The sequence below is a fragment of the Lepidochelys kempii genome, chromosome 1 (assembly GCF_965140265.1).
Source record: "Lepidochelys kempii isolate rLepKem1 chromosome 1, rLepKem1.hap2, whole genome shotgun sequence".
Classification (NCBI taxonomy): Eukaryota; Metazoa; Chordata; order Testudines; family Cheloniidae; genus Lepidochelys; species Lepidochelys kempii.
Window position 1 is genome coordinate 208,269,826 of NC_133256.1, and position 27,776 is coordinate 208,297,601.

The window sequence follows — 27,776 nt, forward strand, 5'->3', positions numbered from 1 at the left end:
CTAGAATCTGGGGGGGTGGTGGGTGCAGCAGCAGCAGCAGCAATCACCCTGGTGCCTCCTGCTACCGGTGCCCCAGCAGGGGGGGTGGCAAGTACCTTAACAATAGTAGTAGGGGGGGGACCTTGGGGGTTGGGCTGGGGTGGTGGTGGGGAAGGGACAACTAATTTTATTGAAGCAGTCTCACCCCTCTCGTTCCCCGCCATTGTGAGCAGGGAGAGACAGGGAGACACCGGAAGGAGGGGGGGGGGAGGCAGAATAGCCCCTCCCTCCGCTGGCTGTGGACGGGAAGGGAAAAAATGCCGAGGGAGGGGGGCTGGGAGGAAGGGGGGAACAAAATCGGGGTCCAGTAAAAGGGGCAAGTTGTGGGATAAGCAATCCGGGGGGGGGGGGGGGTGCAGACCCACACACGTTTGTCCAAAGAGTCTCGGTTGGTCGGTTGTTAGGTCCGGTCCGGAAGGCAAAGTTCAAAGCAAACAGCTGGATCCGAAGGGAGATGGCAGATTGCCAGCAGGGACAGACTGCGGGGGGGCCGTGACAGTTGTAATAACGATGGGGGGGGGTAGGGGCACCGATGGATCGGGGGTGGGGGTCTCCACACCACACCCCCTGTGCCGCCACAAACGCAAGTAATCACAGTCAAACTCCCCCCCACGAGAGCATAATTCAGAAAGTTACTCAGTCTTACGGCCTCCGTCACGATGATTTATATTATTTCTTCTGTCCAATGGAATCTCCGTCTCCGGCTGTGTTGGCTGTGTTCCAAGTCCTCCGGTATGTTAAGAATGCTATAAGGTCCGAGCTACTGGCAAAACGGCTGGGTCTGGGGGTTTCCACTCCCCCCTCCGGACAGCAAAATCGGCAATCTTCCCCCCCCCCCCTCCGGGGGCTCAGCTGAGGCAAATAGCTGCGCCCGAAAGCAGGCGTGGGGGGGATGGACGGCGAAGGACGTAGACAAAAAAAAGAACACAAAAAATGAAAAGAAAAACAAAAAAGCGTCTGACCCGGTCGGGGGGGACTAAGGCAGGTGCAAAAAGTAAGAAAAATCCGGGCCAGGGGGCTTTAGGAAAGAATAGAAAGCAGATAGCTGAGGAGCAAGCAAAGGATGTTCCGTTTCCCAACAGGGACGGTTCCAGAACAATCAGGAACTTTCTGGAAACAATTAAGGCAGACAGGCTGATTAGAACACCTGCAGCCAATCTAGAGGCTGCTAGAATCTCTTAAGACAAGATTTCCACTCCGTACGGCTACATGCAGTGACTTGCATAATGACAGGTTTCAGAGTAGCAGCCGTGTTAGTCTAAATTGGTTAGTCTCTAAGGTGCCCCAAGTACTCCTTTTCTTTTTGCGAATACAAGTTAACACGGCTGTTACTCTGAAACCTGTTATTAAGGCCCACCTGTTGATCACTTTAGATAAGCTATTACCAGCAGGACAGTGGGGTGGGAGGAGGTATTGTTTCATGATTTCTGTGTGTATATAAAGTCTGCTGCAGTTTCCACGGTAAACATCTGATGAAGTGAGCTGTAGCTCACGAAAGCTCATGCTCAAATAAATTGGTTAGTCTCTAAGGTGCCACAAGTACTCCTTTTCTTTTTGTTATTAAGACAGGCAGGCTAATCAGGGCACCTCGGTTTAAAAAGGAGCTCACTTCAGTTTGTGGTGTGCGTGCGAGGAGCTGGGAACAAGAGGTGCAAGAAGTTGAAAGTGAGAAGGCGTACTAGTGGAAGACTGAGAAGTACAAGCATTATCAGACATCAGGAGGAAGGTCCTGTGGTGAGAATAAAGAAGGTGTTGGAAGGATGCCATGGGGAAGTAGCCCAGGGAGTTGTAGCTGTAACACAGCTGTTACAGGAGCCACTGTAGACAGCTGCAATCCACAGGGCCCTGGGCTGGAACCCAGAGTAGAGGGCGGGCCCGGGTTCCCTCCATCCCCCCAACTCGATACCGGAGGAGTTGACCTCGACTGTGGAAGGTCTCTGGTCTGTTCCCTGCTCCACCTGGTGGATCAGCAGAGACTGTGGGGATTGTTCTTTCTTTTCCCCGTGCTGGCCAGTGATGAGACTACCTGAGTGAATGGCAGATTTGAGCCATGAAAATGGTCAAACTGAGGGCTGCCATGAGCTTCTGAGGCGAGCAAATCCACCAATAAGCTCAGGATCCATCAAGGCAGAGGAAAAAATGGAGGTTGCCATACCAACTCTAATGAGAGTAATCATAAAATATCAGGTTTGGAAGGGACCTTGGGAGGTCATCTCGTCCAACCCCCTGCTCAAAGCAGTACCAATCCCCAATTTTTGCCCTAGATCCCTACATAGCCCTCTCAAGGATTGAATTTACAACCCTGGGTTTAGCAAGCCAATGCTCAAACCACTAAGCTATCCCTCCCCCCAATCAATTAAGGTGGGCTATTATCAGCAGGAGTGGGAAAAAATTTTGTAGTGATAATCAGGATGGCCCATTTCAAACAGTTGACAAGAAGGTGTGAGTAACAGTAGGGGGAAAATTAGCATGGGGAAATAGTTTTTAGTTTGTGTAATGACTCATTCACTCCCAGTCTTTATTCAATCCTAATTTAATGGTGTCCAGTTTGCAAATTAATTCCAGTTCTGCAGTTTCTCGTTGGAGTCTGTTTCTGAAGTTTTTTTTGTTGAAGAATTGCAACTTTTAGGTTTGAAATTGAGTGTCCAGGGAGCCCGAAGTGTTCTCTGACTGGTTTTGAATGTGTTAAATCTTGACATCTGATTTGGGTCCATTCATTCTTTTGTGTAGAGACTGTCCGGTTTGGCCAATGTACATGGCAGAGGGGCATTGCTGGCACATGATGGCATATATCACATTGGTAGATATGCAGGTGAACGAGCCCCTGACAGTGTGGCTGATGTGATTAGGCCCTATGATGGTGTCCCCTGAATCGATATGTGGACAGAGTTGGTAATGGGCTTTGTTGCAAGGATAGGCGCAGATAGGGGTCGGCATCCATTACCCAGAATCTTCAAACCTGGGTCCCTAAACTTAAGCATTTAAATCCTGATATGCTGAGCACCCCAACTTCCACTGAAAGTAATGAGGTCTGAAAATGCTCATCACATCTGAAAAGCAGGTCAACTTGGATGGATAGATTCATGATTTTATACACCCAAGTTTGAAAATGTCAACCATAATCTATTTGAGCCTCAATTTCCCCATCTGTAAAATGGACATAACACCACAGCAGACTTGTGGCCATTAAGTAGTTAACGTTTATAAAGTTTATGAATCTTAAACCTCTTCAAAATTGACACAAAACTTTCAGTGACCCCAGAAACCCAGCATATTTGGCCAAGTGTCCCTTGCAAAACTTTTCCAGAAGTTGGCAACAATACAGAGACCCCAGCGCAAGTAGCTGGTCTCCCTGTCTCCTGCAGCACAAGGTAGGTGGAAAGAGGTCTTAAAGCGTGCTCCCCACCTGCATACACTTTCTATATACGAGTGAATTAAACGTGGGGTCAATGCCGAAGCATCCGCTGTTTACCTGCCGCACTGACCCACTGCAGTGCTGTGATCATGGGATAGTAGGGCTGCCCATGCCTGCCCCCGGGCGCGGGCGCGGGCGCGGGCGCTGCCTGGAGCCGCTTCTCGTGCGCCGGACTGGCCTCGCCCTGCCCGGGCTCACGCAGGGCGCGGCAGCAGCCAGGGGCGAGCGCTCAGGGCTCTTCCCAACGCCGCTCAAAGGACGGTGCGGCGCGCCTCCGAGATCTACGCTCCCCCCGCTTGCCCGGGGCCGCGCCCTGGCCCCCACCGCGCTCCTTGAGCGGCGAGGAGGCGCTGGCGCCCCGAGTCCCGCCCGGCAGAGCAGCGGGATCCAGCCTCCGGCGCGCGGGCGGGCGGGCGGGCTCGCGGGGCGGGGCGGGGCGCTGGCTGGCTGGCTGGGGACGCGCCCGTCCGTCACACGCCCCGGCCCGGAGCCTGCTCAGGCCGCGGGCGTGGGCGTCTCAGAGTCGCACCCACCTTCTCCTCCAGCCCGCCCAATGGGAGGCCGGGGCTGAGCTCACGTGACGGAACCTTCGCTCCCGGCGACGTGGCTTCGGCCTGGCTGGTGGCGGACTCGGAGCTCGGCGCTCAGCCGCCGCCATCATGCAGTGTGGCGGGCTGACGGGTGTCCGGCCGGCTACCCCGGAGACGCAGCAGATCCTCGATGAGGTGAGGGCGCCTGGCCGGGCTACGGAGCCGCTAAGCCGCGGGGGGGGGGGCAAGGAGGCCTTTGCACCCAGCGCGCCTGGCGGAGCGGCGGGGTGCCCGTGGTTCGCGTCCCTGTGCTGGGTCTGAGACACCTGGTAAAATGACTCCTGTTCAGGTGAGTTCAGCGGCGAGCAATCGGAGTGATGCAGTGCACACGTTCACGTTAACATGGAGTGGACTGAGCCCCTGTTAAAAAGAGCGAGGAGGAGCAGGTAAAGGGGTGATGGGGGGGGTAGCAGAGGTGACACATAACCAGCCGCTGTGGGGCACCTGCTGACTCTCAGCAGCCGCCACGGCTCACGGCGTGCAGCCAGCGACAGCCGGAAACGGGACGGGGGCAGGGCCCTGCTGACCAAGAGCCAGCATTCAGCAGGGGCTGCGCTGACAGACCGGCAGGAGCGGCCAGCCCCGCGCGCTGCGTTTTTGTCCCGCCACCAGCCTTGCACACCCAGCCCCACCCTCAGCCACTGGACCCCCACTCCCCACCCCACCGCTGGTGGGCAGGCAGCTGGCGAGTAGGGATCCAGCCGGCAGCAGGACCCGCTGGTACTGATGGAGGGCGGAGCGGCAGAAAATATGGGACAGTTTGCCCATTTTTAAAAAGAATAGTTGGGACATCTTCAAGAGGGTCTAAAAACCGGACGTCTGGTCACCCTACAGAGAGGGGGGAAATGGCAACGCACTACAAAATAAAAGCAACTTTTCTCTCGTAAACAGCGTGTATTGAGAATGGAAACTGAGTGACAAGCAGAACTGCTGCTCAGGGCATGAGGTACTTGTCTGCTGCAGAGAGTAAAAAAAAAGTGTGGTGATGCCAGTGATGATTTCTCAGGAGGTTCGCCTCTGCACGGGAATGTGGGGGCCTGTAAATCAAGAGCAGGGACTGTCGTTTAAGGACACTCTGAATGAGGGAGATTGTTTTATGTCTTGTTGAAACACACAACGAAATCCTCCACCGGAAAGGAGAGGCTTCAAAATTTGCCCAAAAAATTCTTCAAAAATGAGAAGTCTTACATAATTTAATAAGGATGAAATCAAAAGGGGGGGGGTCTATAAAAATTACTTTAAAATGTTTATAGGGCTCAATTCTGGCTTTGCACTGAAACCTGTGCAAGGGCATTGGAGCCTTCCCAAAAGTGGGGGCACCGGGGGCCTGCCCCCAGCCAAACCGGAAGCCAGAGTGGGCCAGGGTGCCTGTTCAGGGTGAGCCAAAAACAGCTGCTCCAAGCCCTCCCCCCGCCCCCCCCCTTCCTGAGAGCTGTGCGGGCAGCTGTGGGGAGGCCATGCGGAGTCATGGACCCTCCACCTCCACAGCCCGGTGCGGATCCTGGGGGTGGGGACACAGGCCTGGGGCTGCTCTCACACCGTGGGCAGATGGAAGATCCACACGCAACTGCCCCAGCTCCCCAGCCAGGCTCCATGTTGGCCTGCCTTGTGAGTGGAGCCTCGGGGAGAAGGGAGCAGGGTCTGCCCTGGCAAAAATTGGAGGGCCCAGGCCTATCCACTTTCAAAAAGTGGGAGGGCTATGGCCCCCCTGACACCTCTGGTTCCGGGGTCCCTGGACCTGTGTGAAGTCCCAAGGGCAGACCGGAAACCAGATTGGAATTTAGACTCCCCCTTGCTCCAGGGGAAAAGTTATCTCTGCCAACCCTGTGTCTGGAACAAATTACAGTAGAACCCCGTTTATCGGATCTAATTGGGACCTGGGCCAGATCAGATAATCCAAAATTCAGATAATTAGGAGAATGGGCAAAGAGCTTTTTATCCATTATTTTAAAATATGAAGTTGCTTTTAAACTAGCTGACCCTGCCCAGAAAAGCATTAAAACATACATACCCGCCTTATAGAATTGTAGGACTGGAAGGGACCTCGAGAGGTCATCTAGTCCAGTCCCCTGCACTCATGGTAGGACTAGACCGTCCCTGACAGGTGTTTTTCTAACCTGCTCTTAAAACTCTCCAATGACAGAGATTCCAGAACCTCCCTAGGCAATTTATTCCAGTGCTTAACTACCCTGACAATTAAAGTTTTTCCTAATGTCCAACCTAAACTGCCGTGGCTGCATTTTAAGGCCATTGCTTCTTGTCCTATTCTCAGAGGTTAACGACAACAATTTACCTCCCTCCTCCTTGTAACAATCTTTTATGTACTTGAAAACTGTTATGTCCCCCTTCAGTTGTCTCTTCTCCAGACTAAACAAACCCAGTTTTTTTCAATCGTCCCTCATAGGTCATGTTTTCTAGACCTTTGATCATTTTTGTTGCTTTTCTCTGGATTTTCTCCAATTTGTCCACATCTTTCCTGAAATGTGGTGCCCAGCACTGGACACAACACTCCAGTTGAGGCTGAATCAGCATGGAGTAGAGCAGAAGAATTACTTCTTGTGTCTTGCTGACAACGCTCCTGCTAATACATCCCAGAATGATGTTTGCTTTTTTTTTTTTTTTTTGCAACAGTGTTATGCTGTTGACTCATTTAGCTTGTGATCCACTATGACCCCGCAGATTCCTTTCTGCTGTACTCCTTCCTAGACAGTCATTTCCCATTTTATATGTGTGCAACTGATTGTTCCTTCCTAAGTGGAGTACTTTGCATTTGTCCTTATTGAATTTCATCCTATTTAATTCAGACCATTTCTCCAGATCTATTTGAATTTTAATCCTATCCTCCAAAGCACTTCCAACCCCTCCCAGCTTGGTATCATCCACAAACTTTCTGGGAACAGTTTCCCCTAGTTTATGAGAACGTCTTCTTAGCTACTTAACAGAATATACAAACTGTTTTACACGGCTGAAAAGACACTATGGTTACAGACGTGAGGTCAATTTCCTGTGTGTGCGCAAGTTGTTTGGTTAATACAGAGAGCCAGATAAAGGAGGGTTGGATAAATGGGGTTCTACTGTACTTCCCATGGCATGCCACCTCAACCATGCTGGCTGGTGTGTTGGGGGACAGAGCCCTGGCTCCCCTACTCCCCACCCATCTGCACAAGAGGGGGACTAGCAGTTCTGCAGAGGCTGCTTTTCCCTTCCCTCCCTCTCTCCCCCACTTGCTTCTACCTGTGATGTAGTTAGCCCAAGAAGGGGAGTAAGGTGGTTATCCCCTTACTCCTCTGTGTGGCCATTGTGCCTACAGAGTTTAGGAGAGAATAGGATCTTTTGTACAGACTTCTTAAACCATCCTGTAGGATTCAATAGATAATTATATCCTCGCTGTATGATACAGCAGATTGATTGCAACACTCTCTAGAAAGGTTTTTATCCTCTATTACATTCTATAGGATTTTTCTATAAAGGAGTGTTTGGTGTTTGACTGTAGTCCTCCTGGTGATAACTGCAGAATGCTGGCAACTTGTCAGCAGTGCAGAGTATGTGTAGGGTGACCATATTTCCCTAAACTGAAAACAGGATGCGCGGGGGTGGCCCGAGCCGCCTGACATCGCCACTCCCTCCCCCCACCACCAGACATTCCTCTGACCTGCCAAATGAGCCAAGTAGCAGAGATTGGGGCGGGGGAGGGGGGAGGAATGGGGATAGCCTGGGATCTGGACAGCAAAACGGTGTGAGTGTGTGAGGGAATGTGAGTACTTTTGGGCTCAGAGCCAGGACGTGAAGCTATTTGACTATGATACACCTTGCAGTGTGATGGTCTTTCGGGGGAAATCCTGCTTTGGGGGATAGCAGAGGGGCACGAAGGAGGCTCCAGGTAGCGGGAGGGACCAAAGAGACTCCAGATAGCTGCTCTGGGGTGGTGGGGGAAGGGCAGGATGTGGCAGAAGCGGGTGACTGGAGGCAGACTGGGGAGTGAAAGAAGCCAGTGGGGGATTGGAGAGGGCTTCATGTTCAATTAATTGTACCCTTCTGCATTCAGCCCCATCCGGAAGAGGCATTTCAAGTATTTTGGGAAGCAGAACACAGTTGCAGTGAAGGCAGTGATTTCAGTCTGGCAGCAGGTTTAGGGAGAGGTGTGGTGTGGGGTTATTGGGGAGTTACACTCTCACCAAGATGTTTCCTTCTCAGAGTCCTAAAGGGACAACGCATCCCTGTAATAAAATCTTAGGGTATGATTATCTGTGTTGGGATGATACGCGGGCTAGCAGGGAATAGCTGCCCCTCTGCTGTGTCTGGAGTGGCAGCAAAAAGCCCTGCATTTGCACATGTTGCTCAAGATCAGTGGCATATGGCCCTGGCAGGGGAGTCTATATGCCCATGCTCCTCTGTAGGCCTTATTTCTATTCTGAATTTATATAGCTTTGACTTCCAGCCATTGGATCTTATTATGCTTGTGTCTGCTAGAGTAAAGAACCTGCTACTATCAGAAATCTTCCCATGTAGTTACTTATGGACTGTGATCAAGATCTCTTTTCTCTTGGATAAACTAAGCAGGCAGAGTTTTAGTCTCTCAATGTAAAGCAGGTTTTCCAGAACTTGCATCATTCTTGTAGCTCTTTTCTGAGCCCTTTCCAATATGTCAACATTGTTTTTGAAGTGTAGACACCAGAACTGGACAGAGTATTCCAGTAATGGTCTCACTAAATGCTGGACAGGATGGTAATATCGTCTCCCTGTTTCTACTTGCCATCCTGCTCCTACATCCAAGGATCATGTTGCCATCTTAGGTACATCACACTGGGAGATCATGTTCAGTTGCTTATTTAGAATGATCCTAAATCCTCTTCGGTGTCACTGCTTTCTAGGGATGTAAATAGCATTTTTAAAAGTATCAGTTAACCATTTAACCGTTAACAAGTTCACCATGAATCTACCACACACACATATTATCTTTGTCAAGTGCCTTTACTAACAACAAAAACAGACAGTCTTATGTGTGAAACCTACTTTTTTGTTTAATTTTTTCCGTAATATTCCTGAGCCATCCAAAAACACAAAAAGTCCGATTAGAATTTCAACTCTACTGCTGATTTTTGTTAAGAAAAATTAACATGTTTACATGCTCTGGTGTCAGTCTTGTGCTTTGCATTTTCTTGAACTGCCAGAAACAAACACGGTCAGCGTTGTTTGATTTTTGCTGTCTTTTTCACGTGAAACAGAGGGATGTTTCAGCTCCAAATAGTTCAGCATTGCTCTGGTGCTGTTTGCATATCTCAGCTCTGTATTACACAGTTTACATGTAACGGTGTCTTCTGTTATTTTTGTGAAATGATTCCAGGCATTACTCCTTTTCAATCACTGCATCTTCACTAGGGAATAGTAGTTACCAAAAATCACGATAACCTACGTGGTGATGTTTGAAGGTTTAACGCTACTAAAGTGTGATGTCAGTTCCATAGCAATGGTCCAAACAATGCGGAACCTGTTACATACCTATCACGTACCTTATGAGAGCACTTTTCAAACTTTGGGTCGGGCATGTCAGGCACTGGGTCACTCTGGTCAGTGCTGCTGACCGGGACATTAAAAGTCCCGTTGGCAGTGCTGCCCAGCTAAGGCAGGCTAGTGCCTACCTGTTCTGACACCGCGCTGTGCCCTGGAAGCAGCCAGCAGCGGGTCTGGCTTCTAGGCAGGGGGGCCACAGGGCTCCACACGCTGCCCCCATCCCGAGCACCGGCTCCACTGGGGAGGGGGAGGGTGCCTGTGGGCAAGAGCCGCCCGGTGCCACTTGCACTCCTCCTCTGGCCGCTTCCTGGGCTCAGCACAGTCCGCGGTGCCAGAACAGGAGGGAAGCCTGCCTCTGCACCCCGGCTGCACTGCTGACCGGGAGCCACGGGAGGTAAGCCCATGTCCCAATCCCACACCCCAACCCCCTGCCAGACCCTGAGCCTCCCCAAACCTGGAACCCCTTTCTGCACCCCAAACCCCTCATCCTCATCCACAGCCCCACCCCAGAACCTGTACCCCCAGCCCAGAGCCCTGACTCCTTCCCAACCCCCTGCCCCAGCCCAGAGCCCTCTCCCACACCCTGAACCCCTCATTCCTGGCCACAGCCCTCACCCCAACCCTCTTCCTCAGCCTTGAGCCCCGCCCAAAACCCTCATCCCCAGCTCTGTTGAGTTGCGGACATCAACAATTTTCTTCAGCTGGGTCCCCAGAAAAAAAGTTGGAAAACCGCTGCTGTATGAAATAGTACTGCTGTGGTGTTTTTCGTGTACACATTAGGCATTTAAACATGAACTGAATACGTTACTGGTAAGACCGATGCTTATCTCTTAACCAGTTAACATTTTACATCCCTACTGCTTTCTAGGATCTATTCCCACATTCTGTAAGTGTGACCTGCATTCTTTGTTCCTAGAAGTATGACCTTGCATTTTGCTGTATTAAAGTGCATGTTGTTAAATTAATCTAGTTTACCAAGTGATCCAGATCATTCTGTAGAACTGTCCTTTCTTATTTACACCTCCACAATTTTTTGTGTCATCTGCAAAATTTGCCAGCCGCAATTTTATATTTTCTCCGAGACATAACGCATGGATAAACAAATGTAACCCTTCTGCCTGTCAGTGTTAGCAGCAACAAGGGCTGGGTTCAGTATCTAGGGGATCCATTCCAATAAGACAATGCAAAACTGGCTCGAGCCCCCACCCAGTGACCTGGGACAAATATATACCACCCCCGCTGGGCGCCTCCGAGAGGCAATACTTCCCCTCTCGCAAGCACATAGTCTGAGTGTAGCAAAAAGCCTTTTAATAACAGAGAGAAACAATGTGGCATTATGTTGGGGAAACACCACCAACAGGATTCATAACACAACTCATGAGCAAAAAACCCACCCCAAGCAAATTGGGGTGTGTCCTTTCCCTTTGGTTCTTGAGTCGAGCAACCCAAAATCACCCAAAGTCCCATGACCCAAAAGTCTCTGTCACTGGTCAGGGCAGCCCCAGAGTTCGAAAGTTTATCTGCAGAGTTTTACCTCCCAACCTGGGTGGAGATGGGGGGGGGGGTGTTAAGAGGCACGTTACATGGTCCAAAGCTGATTGCCCCACCTCTCCATGGGGCTCCACTCTGCCAGCCACCCCATGAGCTGCTCCAGGCATCCGACAAACTGCTCTGCTGCACCAGCTGCTCTGCCAGCTGTCCCGCAAACTGCTCCGCCATATATCTTCAGGCTCCCCCACTACTTAACACAACACTCAGTGTTTTCAGCTCTTAGTGAGTTTAGCTCTTTTGTGATTTCAGCTTGAAGTAGGGAAGCCTCAGTGCTGGTACACCATTAGCCCAAAGTGAATTCAGCTCAACAGCCTATAACTAGACTCCTAATGGAATCAAAATTAGCTCTGATATTCCACAGTGGAGAGAGGAGGAAGTGCAATTAACATGTAAGGCCCTCACCAAGGGAGCCCATGCCACCAAGTATTAATCCCTATCCCCAACCTCTCTTGATTCACAGAGTTTTGGAACCCATGTCCCTTGCCTAGCGAGTGCTACTAAGTTGATGGTGAGTCCCTCCATCATAACAAAAGGCTAAGTACAGTTCCACTGTCCTTGATTCCCATAATCAGGGTAATAACAATTTATTCTTCCTGCCCCCATAACAGAGACACTGGGGATCCCACAGCAGCCAAAGTGACCATTTGGGCAGCTGTGGTCTCATTCTAGGCGGGGTGGGTGTGCCTATGCAAATGAGATTGGCCCCTGAAGTTCTTTTCCACAACTTGCCACAACTCACCACCAGATGTCAGGGTGGAGCTCATCCTGACTGTGCTTACACAAATTTTATAGCATTGAGCCAATAACAGATCCCTATGGGGCCCCACCAGAAACACCCCCAGAATGGATGATAATTCCCTGCTAAATGATTACTTTTTTGATGTAATTTAGCTGGTTTTAAATCTGTTTAATACATGCTACATTGATTTTTGGATAGTGCTAATTTTTAAATAGAATAAGCATGTAGTGATAAGTCCAATTTAAGTGTTTCCCAAAAGTCTGTTATAAGTTTTCAAAACCTCTCTGTGGATTTGATTCCTTACACAGCATACAGAAACTCCAGAGACAGTCTGCCTACACAGTTACAAAACCATACCATATCCCACTGGATAGAGACTCCTCTTCACATATGGTATTCTGCCCTCACCTTCCCTCTTATATCCACCAGCCCAACACCCTATGTTCTCACAGAGCCTTATGCAATGTTTCTCCATCCAGACATCCCCTACCTCCTTCCTAACCTCACAAGAGGGAGTGTCAGAGAACTGGGAACCTCACAGCACAATGCAAATAGGCATGCTCTGGATAGCATGAGGAGTCATTTCAGTGTGCCCCAGGCTAGTGTGGCAGGTCCATGTTGCTGCTGGTTCATCCTAATGTACTCTCCCATACATGATTCTGACTGGCCAGCCTCAAACTTTTCAAGCTACAAGAGGATGTGCAGCAGGTAGAAGTCCAGCCCCCTGTGCTGTGGCAGGATCAAATAAACCTAGACCATCCCTGACAGGTGTTTGTCCGTCTTGTTTTTAAAGCTTCCAATGATGGGATTCCTCATCCTCCCTTGGAAGCCTATTCCAGAGCTTAACTACCCTTATAATTAGATAATAGGAAATAATTTCTAACCTAAATCTTCCTTGCTGCAGATTAAGCCCATTACTTCTTGTCCTACCTTCAGTGGACATGGAGAACAATTGATCACATTCCTCTTTAAAACAGCCATCAACATATTGGAAGGCTGTTATCAGGTCTCTCGGTCTTCTTCTCTCAAGACTAAACATACCCAGTTGTTTTTAACCTTTCCTCATAGGTCAGCTTTTCTAAACCTCTTAGCATTTTTATTGCTCTCCTCTTGACTCTTTCCAATTTATCCACATCTTTCCTAAATTGTGGTGCCCAGAATTGGACACAGGACTCCATCTGGGACCACACCAGTGCTGAGTAGAGGGGGACAGTTACCTCCTGTGTCTTCCATACAATGCGCCTGTAATACACCCCAGAATGATATTAGCTTTTTTTGCAGCTGCATCTTATTGATGACATAGTAAGTTTGTGGTCCACTATAAATTCCAGAACCTGTTCAGCACTTCAACTAGATAATTATTTCCATTTTGTAATTGTGCATTTGATTTTTTCCTCCTTACGTGAAGTACTTTGCACTTGTCTTTATTGAATTTAATCTTGCTGAATTCAGACCAATTCCCTAATTTGTCAAGGTCATTTTGAATTTAAAACCTGTCCTCCAAAAGGCTTGCAGCGCCTCCCAGCTTGCTGTCATCTGCAGATCTTATAAGCATATTCTCTACTCCATTATCCAAGTCCTTAATGAAAATATTGAATAGTACCAGACACAGGAATGACCCCTGCAAGACCCCACTGGATGTGCCCTCCCAATTTGACAGCAAACCATTGATAACTACTGTTTGAGTACCAGTTGTTCACCCACCTTATAGTAATTTCATCTAGACCACATTTCCCTAGTTTGCTTGTGAAAATGTCATGCAGAACTGTGTCAAAAGCCTTAATAAAATCAAAGTATATCATGTTTTCCACTCCCCCCCATCCACTTGGTCAGCAATCCAATCAAAGAAGAAAATTAAGTTGGTTTGGCAGGATTTGTTCTGCCGACTATTTTTTATAACCCTATTATCCTCCAGATGCTTACAAATTGATTGTTTAATAATTTGCTTCAGTATCTTTCCAAATATTGAAGTTAGGCTAATTGGTCTATAATTCCCTGGGTCCTCCTTGTCGTCCCCTTCCCCCCCCTTTAAAGATATGTACTTTGTTCGCCCTTCTCCGATCTTCTGGGACCTCACCAATCCTCCAGGAGTTCTCAAAGATAATTGCTAACAAGATTGCTTCAGCTAGTTCCTTAAGTACCCTGGGATGAATTTCATCTGCTCTGCTTGCTTGAATACATCTAACATGTCTAAATATTCTTCAACCTGTTCTTTCTCTATTTTGGCTTGCATTCCTTCCCCCTGGTTGTCAATAATTGTGTTGAGTATCTGGTCATCATTAATCTTTTTAGTGAAGACTGAAGCAAAATAGGCAGTAAGCAACTCAGCTTTCTTGATGCCATTAGTTATTAGCTCTCCTTCCCCACTAAGTAGAGGACCTACACTTTCCTTCATCTTTCTCTTACTCCTAATGTATTTAAGTAACCTCTTTTTATTGCCTTTTATGTCCCTTGCTAGGTGTGCTTTAGCCTTTCTGATTTTGGTCCCTACACACTTATGCTGTTCTTTTGTACTTCTCCTTATCAATTTGACCACGTTTCCACTTTTTGGTAGGATTCCTTTTTGATTCTCAGGTCATTAAAGAGCTCCTGATAGAGCCATATAGGCCTCGTACTATTCTTCCAATCTTTCCTTTGCGTCGGAATAGTTTATAGTTGTGTCTTTAATATTGTCTCCTTGAGGAATCCCATGCACCGCTACAGGCTGGGGACTGACTGGCTAAGCAGCAGTTCTGCAGAAAAGGACCAGGGGATTACAGTGGATGAGAAGCTGGATATGAGTCAGCAGTGTGCCCTTGTTGCCAAGAAGGCTAACGGCATATTGGGCTGCATTAGTAGGAGCATTGCCAGCAGATTGAGGGAAGTGATGATTTCACTCTATTCGGCACTGGTGAGGCCACATTTGGAGTATTGTGTCCAGTTTGGGGCCCTCCACTACAGAAAGGATGTGGACAAATTGGAGAGAGTCCAGCGGAGGGCAATGAAAATTATCAGGGGGCTGGGGCACATGACTTATGAGGAGAGGCTGAGGGAACTGGGCTTGTTTAGTCTGCAGAAGAGAAGAGTGAGAGGGGATTTGATAGCAGCCTTCAACTACCTGATGGGGGGGTGGGTGTTTTCCAAAGAGGATGGAGCTCGGCTGTTCTCAGTGGTGGCAGATGACAGAACAAGGACCAGTGGTCTCAAGTTGTAGTGGGGGAGGTCTAGGTTGGATATTAGGAAACACTATTTCACTAGGAGGGTGGTGAAGCATTGGAATGGGCTACCCAGGGAGGTGGTGTAATCTCCATCCTTAGAGGTTTTTAAGGTCCAGCTTGACAAAGCCCTGGCTGGGATGATTTAGTTGGTGACTGGTCTTGCTTTGAGCAGGGGGTTGAACTAGATGACCTCTGAGGTTTCTTCCAACCCTAACCTCTATGATTCTGTAACTGCCAGCTCTTTTGAACTGATTTTTTCCCTTAGATATTCTTCCCATCGGACCTTAACTACCAGTTCTCTGAGTTTTAGTCTGCTTTTTTGAAGACCATTATCCTTATTTTGCTGCTCTCACTCCTTCCTTTCCTTAGAATCATGAAATCCATCTTTTCATGATCACTGTCACCCAAATTGCCTTTCACCTTCAGATTCGCAACGAATTCCTCCCTGCTGGTCAGAATCAAGTCTGAAATGGCTGTGCCCCTGGTTACTTCCTCCACTTTCTGGAATAAAAACTTGTCCTGGATACATACAAAGAACTTATTGGAGATTTTTGTGTTTTGCTGTATTACTTTACCAACAGATGTCTGTAGTTAAAGTCCCCCATTACTATCAGATCCTGTGTTTTGGATATTTTTGTTTAGAAATGCCTCCTCCACCTTCTCTCCCTGATTTAGTGGTCTATAGTAGCATTCCCCCACCACACACACACAAACACCCCACCATTACATAAACCCTATTTTTGTTTAACCCTTTTATTTTTACTCAGAGACTCTCTACTGGTCTACCTCCTCCCTCCTTCTGGACCACAGAACCACTTCTCCTGTGAGCTCCCCTCCCTCCTGGGACTGGTGATGCCCATCAGTCGCATGCTCTTGTGAGTCGGTGTTTCTGTGGTAATAACGTCAGCCCCCGGGTTACATATGACTGTGGCTCATCTGCATCTGTGGAGCCAAGTGTTCTGCTTTAGGGTGGAAAAACAAAATATGCTGATCCAGGTTGTCTGCCTAGCCTCGAACACTCAGAGCAGGGTCTAGAATCACTGAGGGGAAGGTCATGATATTACTGGATTTTTCTTTCGGGTTTAGTGCTGCAACATTAGCTCATCAGCACTTCAGTTGTGTTTACACAGAGTGTTCACAGCAGCAGCAGCTTGGCTGCTAATGCAGTGACAGGCACACTCAGTCCACTGTCTGGCTCTTAGTAATATCCTTACCTGTAGCGCTGTAGGAAAAGGAATTGGGCTAAGATTGACTGTACTCTCTGTGGGTCGTATTCTCCCATTGTAAAATACAAGATTGCTGGGGGTTATTTGCATTTTGCATGGGGAGAGTTAGAGCTTCACTGCTTCAGTTTTGGAGTTACAGTAAGATGTACTCTTATGAGTGGGGGGTACAGGTGGGGACGGGAGCTCTTCCCCTGTGACAGACAGCATACAGAGTGGCCAGAGCTCCCCCTCATGCCCTATGAGAGGGAAGGTGCTAGTACAAGTGGCCTAGAGCTCAGCTCGACTGTGAAATGAGCGAGTTCTTGGTCCTGTCTTTTTCTCCTGCAGGGGGTGGGGGGAGTCCTGGATGCAGGAATCTTTTAGGTACATTTCCACTCCACAGTTTCATGAAGTAGCCTGAGGAGCAGCCAGCTGGAACCTTCTGTGCTTGGAGTGGGAGCAGGTGTGCTGACTCAGCAATACAATGGCAAATGTTTTTTTCCTCCTGTTTAATGGATATTTACAGGGAACAGGAATTTCCTTTTCTGAGCTGGATTGTGTATATGCTCCTTGCTTGTGTTCCTGCACAGCAGAGAGGTGGAGGGATACATAGCCATGCACCCAAAGGAGGTGAGACCAGCTGTATTGAGCTGGGGTTGAGGCACTACAAGGCTGCATTACTGGTCAGTATCATTAACTTTCCTTGTCCTTATAGGTAAAGTTTGAAATATCCCTCTCTTCAACCTAAAGCAGGGGTGGGCAAACTTTGGCTCACGGGCCAGATCCGACCCACCAGCCATTTTAACCTGACCCTCGAGCTCCCACTAGGGAGCGGGGTCTGGGACTTGCCTCATTCCAGCCGAGGAGCAAGATTGGGGGCCGCTCCACGCTGGCCCTTCTGGCTCTCCAGCCAGGGATCAGGGTCGGGGGCCGCACCACGTTGCTCCCAGAAACAGCAGCATGCCTCCCCCCTCCGGCTCCTATGTGTACAGGCCGCCAGGGGCCTCCGCTCTGCATGCTGTCGCCACCCCAAGTGCCGCCCCTGCAGCTCCCATTGGCCAGGAACCACACCTTTGAACCCCTTGATCCCAGCCCAGAGCACCCTCCTGTACCCCAAACCCCTCATCCCAAGTCCCACTCCAAAGCCTACACCCCAAGCCGGAGCCTGAACCCCTTCCCTCACCCCAACCCCCTGCCCCAGCTCTGATCCCTCTCCCACCCTCCGAGCCCCTTGGTCCCAGCCTGGAGCACCCTCCTAGCCCCCAAACTCCTCATCCCCAGCCCAACCCCAGAGCATGCACCGTGGAGCCTGCATCCCCAACCAGAGCCATCACCACCTCCTGCACCCTAATTTTGTGAGCATTCGTGGCCCGCCATACAAAATCTATTCCCAGATGTGGCCCTCAGGACAAAAGGTTTGCCCACCCCTGACCTAAAGCGTATGCTGTAGTTAGTGTTCTTCAGTAATCTGAGCACAGAAAGACCAACAGTAATTTGTGAATTCTCTCAGGTTCTATCACTGCCTCTATCTGTGATATTAGACAAGTCACTTCCTCTCTCTGTGTTTCAGTTTTCCTTTCTGTAATATGGGACTAAGAATACCTAGCTCACAAAGGGTTGTAAACCTCAATCAATGATCAAAGAATTTTTGAAATGCAAAACTTTATTACTTTATAACACTTTTTATTTATTATTATTACCAGTCATAAGTGTCATACTGTGAAATATCCATTAAACAGACTTCCTAAAGCCTCACTTAACTGGCCTTCGCTTATATTCCTGTAGGAAATGGGACATTACTTCAGCACCAAATTATTTTATGGTTTAAAAACTTACTCCTGGGGGAAGTTTTGGAATAGCCTTCCGAGGGAAGTAGTGGGGGCAAAAGATCTATCTTGCTTTAAGATTAAACTCGATAAGTTTATGGAGGAGATGGTATGATGGGATAACATGGTTTTGGTAATTAAATATTCATGGTAAATAGGCCCAATGGCCTGTGATGGGTTTTTAGATGGGGTAAGATCCAAGTTACCCGGGAAAGAATTTTCTGTAGTATCTGGCTGATGAATCTTGCCCATATGCTCAGGGTTTAGCTGATCGCCATATTTGGGGTCGGGAAGGAATTTTCCTCCAGGGCAGATTGGAAGGCCCTGGAGGTTTTTCGCCTTCCTCTGTAGCATGGGGCACGGGTCACTTGTTGGAGGATTCTCTGCTCCTTGAGGTCTTCAGACTACAATTTGAGGACTTCAATAGCACAGATATAGGTGTGAGGTCTTTTTTAGGAGTGGTGGGTGGGGTTCTGTGGCCTGCGTTGTGCAGGAGGTCGGACTAGATGATCATGGTGGTCCCTTCTGACCTAAATGTCTATGAATCTATGAATTCTGTGCAAAAAAAACCAAAAAATTCTGCACCAAAAAATTAAAAATTCTGTACACAATATTTTAAAATTCTGCAATATTCTGTATATTTTATTTGTCAAAATAATGCAATACAAGTCCTCTAGTTTCAATTATTTCAGTAATTTATTTAAACTACAATACAATGGATGGAGAATGGGAGTGGGGAGCATTGGAGGAAAACCCCAAACCCTCTTGCCTAACAGTAATGTAGCTGGGTTTAATATAATTTAGGCTCAGATTTAGGTTCCAAGTCTTGGTTTTGGCTCCATGGCAATCCACAAAATTTCCACCAAATCCTGTAGGTGCCTAAATTCACCGAATGCCAAAGTCTCAGGGTAAAAATTCCCAAGGTGCCTAAGTTTCTGCCTCTGAGTATGCGCATTGCTGCCTCTCTCCAGACATCCAAATGCCTATCTCCATCCTAAGCCTCGGAGTGATCCACGAGCCAGAGCCAGACAGGCAGTCAGCTGCGTAAGTCACGTGCAGGGCCCACGTTCTGGTAAGTGTGCCCAGAGGCCACCTACCAGACAGAGTCTCATTCAAAATCTGGCTGAAGGAAGAGGTGGCAGTGCTGTGTAAGTACTTGTACACCATGGAACAGTCAGAGAGAGAGAGAGACTCTATAGCCTGGTGGCTAGGGCACCCACTTGTGAGGTAGGAGGCCCTGAGTCCAGTCCCCCCACGCTTGACTCTTTCTTTATTGATCCTCAGCAGGACAGGTTGAGGGAGCCCCACATCAGAATACCCCATAATTCAGTGGTTATCACACTCACCTAGGATGTGGGAGACCCAGGTTCAGTTCTTCTCTTGGCTTGAGGGGAGAAAAGGGGGAGAAGAGAGACTCCTGTTCAAATCCTAAGTGTAGGAGGGAAGAATCTAGTTCTCCCACATCCCAGGTGAGTGCTCTGAACCGTGGGCTGAAAAGCCTGGCTCTTCCTCCTCCTGTGTCCTCCCCCTCCCCTGTTTTGTATGGGCAAGGCAGGCATCTAACTCATTCCCACAAGAAACTATTTAGGCACCTAAGCCACCTGACACCAGGCGGAGGGTTTTGTTCGTGAATCACTAAACAGAGAGCGGCGCCTCCCTGCAACCTGGGCATAGGCACTTAGCTCCGTTGGAGGAGTGGAGGTTGGCATACCCTTTTTGTCAGCATCGGCTAGCCTTTGTTAGCTTAGGCAGCTCCCTGCCTAGCTTGCTGCCTTTTTGTGGCTTGCAGTCTAAGATGCCCCTCTCTCCCCATTCGTTGTACAGGGAACCTAGGTGCCTAACTCAGGCTTTGTGGATCGCAGTGACATGCCGTGAAAATCACAGATGTGCAAAAGGCGCCATGCCTCTGTTACAAAGTCTGAGTTCTTCCGTGCATCCAGGTGTTAATAAGTTTTTAATTTTGAAAAGGAAGATGGATCCGAAGAGGACTTTTGTCAAGAGGAATGGTTTTGTGTGTTTTTGACACCTAGTGTTTTTCAGCTGCAGATTTCAAAGCACTTCGCATAGGTGGATCAGTATGATTTTCCCACAGTAGAGAAGGGGAAGCTGAGACACAGACAGAGGAAATAACTTGCCAATGGTCACATAGCAAACTAGCTGGCTAGCTGGATTTAGAAGCCAAATCTCTTGACTTCCAGCCTCATACCATGTCTGCTGAACCATGCTGCTTCCCCAGGTTCACTGCCTGTCTAGAATTAGGGCCAATTGGTGACCCTGTGTCACAACTCAGGGCAACTTCACTTGTATTTCCCCTCAGTGCTCCCTCAAGAGCATCCACTCTAGGCTCCCTGATCCTTAGCTGTCACTTCTCTTGGTGGAGACACGTATCTCGTTCCCTCCTGACCAGGGTTTTTCCAGGCTGCAGAGTTCTCTGCCCACACTGTGATATTTCTAGCAAACCAGACTGCCTAAACAGGCCAGCATCTGTCTTTCTCTCCACAGGCTATGAACAACTGCAATTGCCAGCAGTTACAGGTTACCACCGGCTCTTTCTGGTAGGAGTCTGTCCTTCAAACTGCACATGGGGAGGGTGGGGGTTGTGGTTACGAGTTCATAACAACCTTTAGCTCAGAATAGTTAAGTCTCCCCTTTATACAGCTTGGGCCTTTGATCTTTAGACTCTGAATACAGGTGATCAGCAGAAAATGGTCCTCTCCTCAGGGTGTAGCTTCAAAAGGCTGGATTTTGGGCATAACTGGAGGTGAGGAATTTGCTTTCACCTCCCCCTGGAGGCCCAAGCAAACCACTTGATACTGTTTGTCCCAAAAGTTCATTCTTGTCTGGCACGTTATTAAATACAGTCCAGTTGAAGGTCATAACACTTCCCAGGGTTCATATCACATCTCCCCCCTAGAGAGAGATCACACAGTCCCAGCCCACAATAATACATAACCTTTATATTTAATTCCCTGGATCCCAAAGATACTTGAACTTCATTCAGTAAGGTTTTTCAGGGATATTGCAAGAAATTGCCATATCTGTTACATCTTGTGTCATAAATATAAAGGAAAGGGTAATCACCTTTAAAATCCCTCCTGGTCAGAGGAAAAACCCTTTCACCTGTAAAGGGTTAAGAAGCTAAAGGTAACCTCGCTGGCACCTGACCAAAATGACCAATGAGGAGACAAGATACTTTCAAAAGCTGGGAGGAGGGAGAAAAACAAAGGGTCTGTGTCTGTATGTGTGATGCTTTTGCCGGGGACAGAACAGGAATGGAGTCTTAGAACTTAGTAACTAATCTAGCTAGATATGCGTTAGATTATGATTTCTTTAAATGGCTGAGAAAATTAAACTGATCTGAATAGAATGAATATTCCTGTCTGTGTGTCTTTTTTGTAACTTAAGGTTTTGCCTAGAGGGATTCTCTGTGTTTTGAATCTAATTACCCTGTAAGGTATTTACCATCCTGATTTTACAGAGGTGATTGTTTTTACTGTTTCGTCTATTAAAATGTTTCTTTTCAAGAACTGAATGCTTTTTTCATTGTTCTAAGATCCAAGGGTTTGGGTCTGTGGTCACCTATGCAAATTGGTGAGGATTTTTACCAAACCTTCCCCAGGAGGTGGGGTGCAAGGGTTGGGAGGATTTTGGGGGGAAAGACGTTTCCAAACGATGCTTTCCTAATAAAAATAAACCCAGATAAATGTTTGGTGGTGGCAGTGGAAGTCCAAGGGCAAAGGGTAAAATAGTTTGTACCTTGGGGAAGTTTTAACCTAAGCTGGTAAAAGTAAGCTTAGGAGGTTTTCATGCAGGTCCCCACATCTGTACCCTAGTGTTCAGAGTGGGGAAGGAACCTTGACATCTTGCTTTATGGAACATCTCACATTTTAGCCATTATGTTTTTGAGAAACATGAAGAGCAACATGTCCAGAGACACCACGGCAGTGTGACCTGTACCGCATCTTAGAAACACTAACAGTGGAGCTCATGGGTTCCAGACTTTACGTCTGCCTTGAATAACTAGTAAAACCCTCTTTTTTTCTTCTTCTTCTTCTTCAGGTGAAGCTTCAGGTGGAAGAAAAAGAAGGGAAGAAATTTGAGGTCTTCACTGCTGTGGAGTTTAAAACTCAGCTGGTTGCTGGAATAAACTACTTTATCAAGGTACAGGGCAGAGGGGAATGGGCTCTCAATTTGAATTTTATATGTGTAGTATCTTATACTTCATTCTTGTTCAATTAGTTAAATACAAAGAGGTTCCTGTGATTTGGCCCTTAGAATGGGTGCCACAGAGGGACTGGCCCCTTGAAGAGGGAATGGGCACCTATTGCTCATCAGCTCACCCCCGATTTGGGCTTAAAAGAGGGCACTTGGGCCCTGGGTGGGGGGGTGAGATTGGCAGGTGAGAACTGTTTGAGACCATGGGGAGGAGAGAGAGACGCACGCACGCAGAGAGAAACAGGAAGCAGTGAGGAAGAGCTGGCAGGAGTTGCTTGGCAGAGAGCTGAGTTTAGAAGGAGAACACTAACTATGAACTGCTGGTGAGGAGCTTGGAGGAAGGCTGTTGGTGAGAGGAGACCAAAGCTAGGGACCCATGAAAAGCAGAAGCCTCAGGCAGTGTCCCCTAGGAAAAGGGGAAGATCTAGCCCAGTCAGGGGAAGCTAAGCCCAGAAGTTGAGGGTTTTTGCAGGAGGGTGGATTCCCCTGAGTGGAAAGGGGTAGGTGTGACGGGCAGGTTGGCCTGGAGGAATGGAATGCTGGAAGAGAGGGAGCCCTCAGGGTGAAGACCTGAGCAAAAGGCTGTGGGAGGACTGGTCACTCTCAGGCAAAGAGGCCTGGAAAGGGGGACCCTGTGTCAGGGAAAAAAGGAACTGGGAACAAAGTGTTCCCAGGTGGTGACTTGCTGGTAGTGTCCTTGGAGAGGGAGATGGAAAAACCCACTGTATGTTTGTTTAATATGGACCCAAACGAGCCACTCTTCCCTGTAGTGACCCCATGCAACAACCATGTGATTGTGATGAAGGTGTTTTAGTGTTTGTGGTCCCAGATTAGATTAGAGCACCTCACTGCATTAATAAACACCACAGCTGCCAGGTAAACAAATCTGATTATCCTTGTTTTACAGATGGGAAACAACCTTTCTGTGCCTGAGTGACTTGCCCCAAGGCCACACAATGAATGTGTGAAAAAGCCAGGGAGTGAGCTCATGACTCCTAATCTGTGCCCCAACAAGAAGACAGCCTTTCCTTGGCCCCCTCTTCCCTTCCCCCAACCCAAAACACACACTCGCTAAAATGTCCTGTCCCTGGAAGGCTTTTATTCCATGGAACTTACTGTCCCTTTCTTCTTACCTTTCAGGTCCATGTTGGCAATGAGGAGTTCTTGCACTTGCGAGTGTTCAAAAGCCTTCCTCATGAGAACAAACCTCTGAGCCTCTCCAGTTATCAGAGCAGCAAGACTAAGCATGATGAGCTGACTTACTTTTAGAGGCTCTTCCAAAGAGCCCCTCTCAAATTTTTTTTTATAGGCTACAAAGTGATGTTTCCGATACAAATGAATAGAATGAAAGTGCATTTAAAAAATCTTGTCTGAAAAATCAGTTCCTTTTGTAGAGTTCCCTCCCTCCTCAGTATCCAAAAGAACGGAAATGGTTCTCCTCACTTACACTAGTGTAAAACAGGCATAGTTCCATTGAAGTCAATGGTTTTATGCCAGCGTAAATTCCATGTAAGTGACTAGAGAATCATGCCCATAGAATCTGTTGTGAGCTAGAAGAAAAGGGAGTGTAACCAGTACAACTGTGACATAAAGCAGTATAAGAATTAGAATTTCTTCTAGACCTGTTACAGAATGGCAATGTTATTCAATAAATTGTAAAGAACAAACCCATGTTATTGTTAGGGAACTAAAGATGGAGGTTTACAACGTTGGAGCAAACTTGAAAAAGTGAAAAGAAATAGGATCATACTCATTTGAAATAGAAGCACTTCCTAGGCGATCAAATCCACCCCCCTGCAAGGATATGATATAGTTCCTAATAGAGGACACGTCAGATATGACAGTGCTTCTTCACCAAAAGTCTTTGTAAGGCATTCAAACCACATAGGCACTTCTAAGCAGATATTTCTACAGAAGGTACAGGGTGTATTTAGCAGGAGTTTCGCTCTGTTCTCTTAGCTGTTGAAGATGTATGTGTTGATTTGGATTGTTTTATTTGTAAGGGCCATCTTCCTCATAACCCCAAGAAAGGGCAATCTCCCTGACAGACCAGCTGCCATTGAAGTGCAGATTAAAAGTGCTATATAAGAGCTAAGTATCATTACTCATTAACTGGTTGAACAAAGGTTATGCTATATTTGTAGCAAGCTAGCTCAATCAGAGCTCGCCCGGGTATGTTTCTTCATGTTGGGAATTGCACGTCCAGCTTGAAGTGTAGACATCAATAGGAATAATCATAAGATTCCCCTGAGACACAGGTAAGGAGAAGCCGAACACCGAGGGAGGGGTGCATTCAGAGAGACCAGAAAGGCAATAGAGGTGCAACATGACTGTACCTAAGTATGGAGTTAGGAGCCAAACTTTAGGTAGTCACTTTTGAAAGATTTGACCCCAAAGCAAATAGCAACTATGGTAAAAGTAAGTTTTGAAGGACATACAAGAGGAGATTTTTCAAAGAACAAATGGCAGTTAGGAATCTAACTTGCATTGAGACTTTCTCCCAGGAGTTTGAAAGATTTTCAGTATGGAAAAGGTGGTGTGCTTCTTCAGCTGCTATGAGTTGATGTGGCACAGAGTGAAATGGATTCAGTGGAAATGGAGCGAAAGGTGTTCTAAAATATCTGGATAGTCAGAAAATTCAGCTGACTATGAGAGAAAGCAGGAGGCTCTGTGAAGCTCTCATCAGGAGCAGGGAAAGGTTGAGGTTTAATACTGTGGATTTAATGGGCTAGAAAACCCTGGGATATATAGGGTACAGCGCATTGTTGGAATACAAACTTCATTTCAGTATCCATCCAGCAGAAATGGTGCTGCCAAGATCCAGAGCATATTGGGGTGAGGAGAAGGAACTTACTGACTGAGAGGACACTTTTTAACCCTGATTACAAAAGAGAATTCAGAAATTTCTGAGATTTGTAATAATAGCACTTCATTTCCATACCTGTCTCTTCTAACACATCCATTTAAGTGGCCGCTGATAACTATTTCCTGGAATTTGGCAAAGAGCAGTGCCTAACATTTCCTAGAAACTTGACTTCTCATCTTGCCCACGGCCAGACTGGGATGCATATGCACTAACTATGTTTAGCAAGCCACATTCAAAAGCCAGCTTGGCTACTCTTAAGCTGATTCTATTTACTGTCAGCCTCTCTTTCCTTTATTTTACTCTCAAGGGCTATGCCTACTCCATGTCTTGAGTTGGAGCCCCCACAGTATTTTGTATTCTTTGCCAATTTCTTTGGCCTTTTCCCCTTTCTGTTTTGTTCCCTGGATGTATGCTCTCTGTGCCTTCCTCCTCTTCAGTGTCTCTGCTGGGTCCAAGCTACAGCCAGTTAGTGTGCCGACATTCCAACTTGCCTGTCTGATCTTAGTTTTCTGGGGTAGCTTCTTTAGCGGCGCATGTCCAAAGCTGGACCAAAGCCCTGGCCAGCTTTCCACCACATTGGGGCAGGGGCACTGTGCATCGTTTCTAGAATACCCCTCATTTTCTTGATTCATTTCAAGACTCAGTGTCAATTTATGCAAATTTTTACAACCAGCTGCACAACCTGATGCCAACCTTCAACTGGGCTTGGAATTGGTTCTGGCAGAGGAAAAGTATTCACATGAAATTCAGGGATCTGGAAAAAACCTCTGACTGAGTTCCAGGGGAAGTCCTCTGGTGGTGCATGAGGGGGAAGATTGTGCAGAACTTGGTGCAGTTTATTGGAGCCATATATGTCGGTGCAACACCAACAGTCAGAACTTCTGGTGCTGAAGCACATGAACTATCATTAAAGGTTGGAGTGCAAAAGGGATCAGCATAGAGCCCTTGTTTATCCTGGTCCTAGATACTGTCACAAGAAACATACAGAAGGAGGCACCTTGCTGCATGTGGTTTGAAAATGAAATTCTGTGCCGTGAGGAGAGGATCTTGATAAATGGAGAGATGTGTTGGAGAAACATGAGCTCAAAATAAGCAGAGGAAAAACAGGGCAAGGTGTGTAATTTCAGTAATGTGAACGCTGACGAATTCTCCCTGAAACTAGATTGGCAGACAGGACTGAAAATGCAAAGTGTCAAGTATCTGGGTTCCCGAATCTGGGTTAGTGAAGGAGAATAGTAGAGCTCGGATAAGAAATGCCTGGCTCTAATGGAAAGAGATAAGCGGTGCAGAATGTGACAGGAAGAAACCAGTAAGATTCATAGGGAAAGTCTACAAAACGGTGGTCCTTCCATTTTTAATGTATAGCACTCAGTGTTGGGCAACAACGAGCAAATGATCCGGAGAAATTGAAATGCTGAGATGGACAAGTGGCGTAAGCAAGAAAGATTAGATGGAGAATGTGTGTGTTACAAACAAAAAAAAATGAGGGAGTGGAGGCTCAGATGGTTTGGTCATGTAGAATATCAGGGTTGGAAGGGACCTCAGGAGATCATCTAGTCCAACCCCCTGCTCAAAGCAGGACCAAGCCCCAATTTTTGCCCCAGATCCCTAAATGGCCCCCTCAAGGATTGAACTCACAACCCTGGGTTTATGCTCAAACCACTGAGCTATCCCTCACCACAAAACTAATTTCAGAGAAGGACAAAATGCATCCTTGCATTGGCCGAGAATCAAATCCAGGCCAACTGCTTGGAAGGCAGCTATGCTCACCACTGTACCACCAATGCATCTCTACAGACCAGTCCTGACAACTATATGGGTAAAACAGTCCAACAGATTAAGATTGATGGGGAAAAAGACAGAGGCTGACCCAACAAGAAGTGATGAGATGTTGTCATAAAGGAAGGCATGTTAGCATGTAGTGTGATTGAGGAGATGGCACTCTTGAGGAAGAGGACTTGTAGAATGGACCCCATTTGATGGGATTAACAGAAGGAAGAAAAAGAAGAGCCCTTCTTAGTTTGTTGGTGTAATGAGATTTCAGAATAAGGTGGAACTAATTTGTGGCTCAAATTCTGAAGTCAGGAATGTTCTGTATTCTAACAGGAACCCAAGGAAGCTGGGTCACCTGTTCTGCAGACCTTTTTCAGAAAATAGTAAAAGAATGCAGGCCATATATTACATTGTTATGTGTGTATTATACTCTGTACTGTCTATATTGCTAAAGCAGGAAAATTATATTCATATGATCTTGGCCTCCATGCATTGTAAAACAAAGTATTCAATGCTAAGGAAATATTGTTATATATACAACACAAATTCTAGTACACGACTGGCTCACTTGTCACGTGACTGTTTTCAGCTAATGTTTGAAATTGGTGAATAATGCTCACTAATCATATCTCACATGAGAATGTCACCAATTTGGCTGCAGCTGACATCGGAAAAAATGATCACTGCTGAGCTATTCAGGAAGAAGAGATTAATTGGCATGTGGTGTCTGTTTGGCTGTACTTTGAGTGGCCCATCATACTACTTTTTCTGTATACTTATCTTGATCTCTGTTGTACGTTAGGTTAATATGTATTGAAAAGTTGGTATTAAAGTGTCCCTTTGTGCTGA

General features: G+C 47.3%; 1 protein-coding gene across 3 annotated transcripts; it reads left to right on the forward strand.

Moving 5' to 3' along the window:
* Positions 1-3,923: 3,923 nt before the first annotated feature.
* LOC140897701 (cystatin-B-like) lies at positions 3,924-27,776 on the forward strand. 3 transcript variants are annotated; one of them, XM_073310641.1, is made up of 5 exons: positions 4,202-4,333; positions 15,810-15,917; positions 16,774-16,930; positions 22,133-22,234; positions 23,429-27,776. In XM_073310641.1, exons 2-5 carry the CDS (start codon positions 15,895-15,897, stop codon positions 23,555-23,557), a joined length of 411 nt encoding a protein of 136 aa, XP_073166742.1. In that variant the 5' UTR covers positions 4,202-4,333; positions 15,810-15,894; the 3' UTR covers positions 23,558-27,776. The 3 variants fall into 3 exon arrangements, with proteins under 3 accessions (XP_073166751.1, XP_073166742.1, XP_073166760.1); XM_073310650.1 differs by lacking the exons at positions 4,202-4,333; positions 15,810-15,917; positions 16,774-16,930 and adding an exon at positions 3,924-4,179; XM_073310659.1 differs by lacking the exons at positions 15,810-15,917; positions 16,774-16,930 and having other exon boundaries at positions 4,207-4,333.

Excerpts from the sequence above, each read along its gene's own strand:
- LOC140897701 (XM_073310641.1), top strand. The coding sequence starts at position 15,895 with ATGCCCATCAGTCGCATGCTCTT. Across the intron at positions 15,918-16,773 it reads CCCATCAGTCGCATGCTCTT|GGAACAGGAATTTCCTTTTC; the intron begins GTGAGTCGGTGT and ends GGATATTTACAG. Across the intron at positions 16,931-22,132 it reads ACTACAAGGCTGCATTACTG|GTGAAGCTTCAGGTGGAAGA; the intron begins GTCAGTATCATT and ends CTTCTTCTTCAG.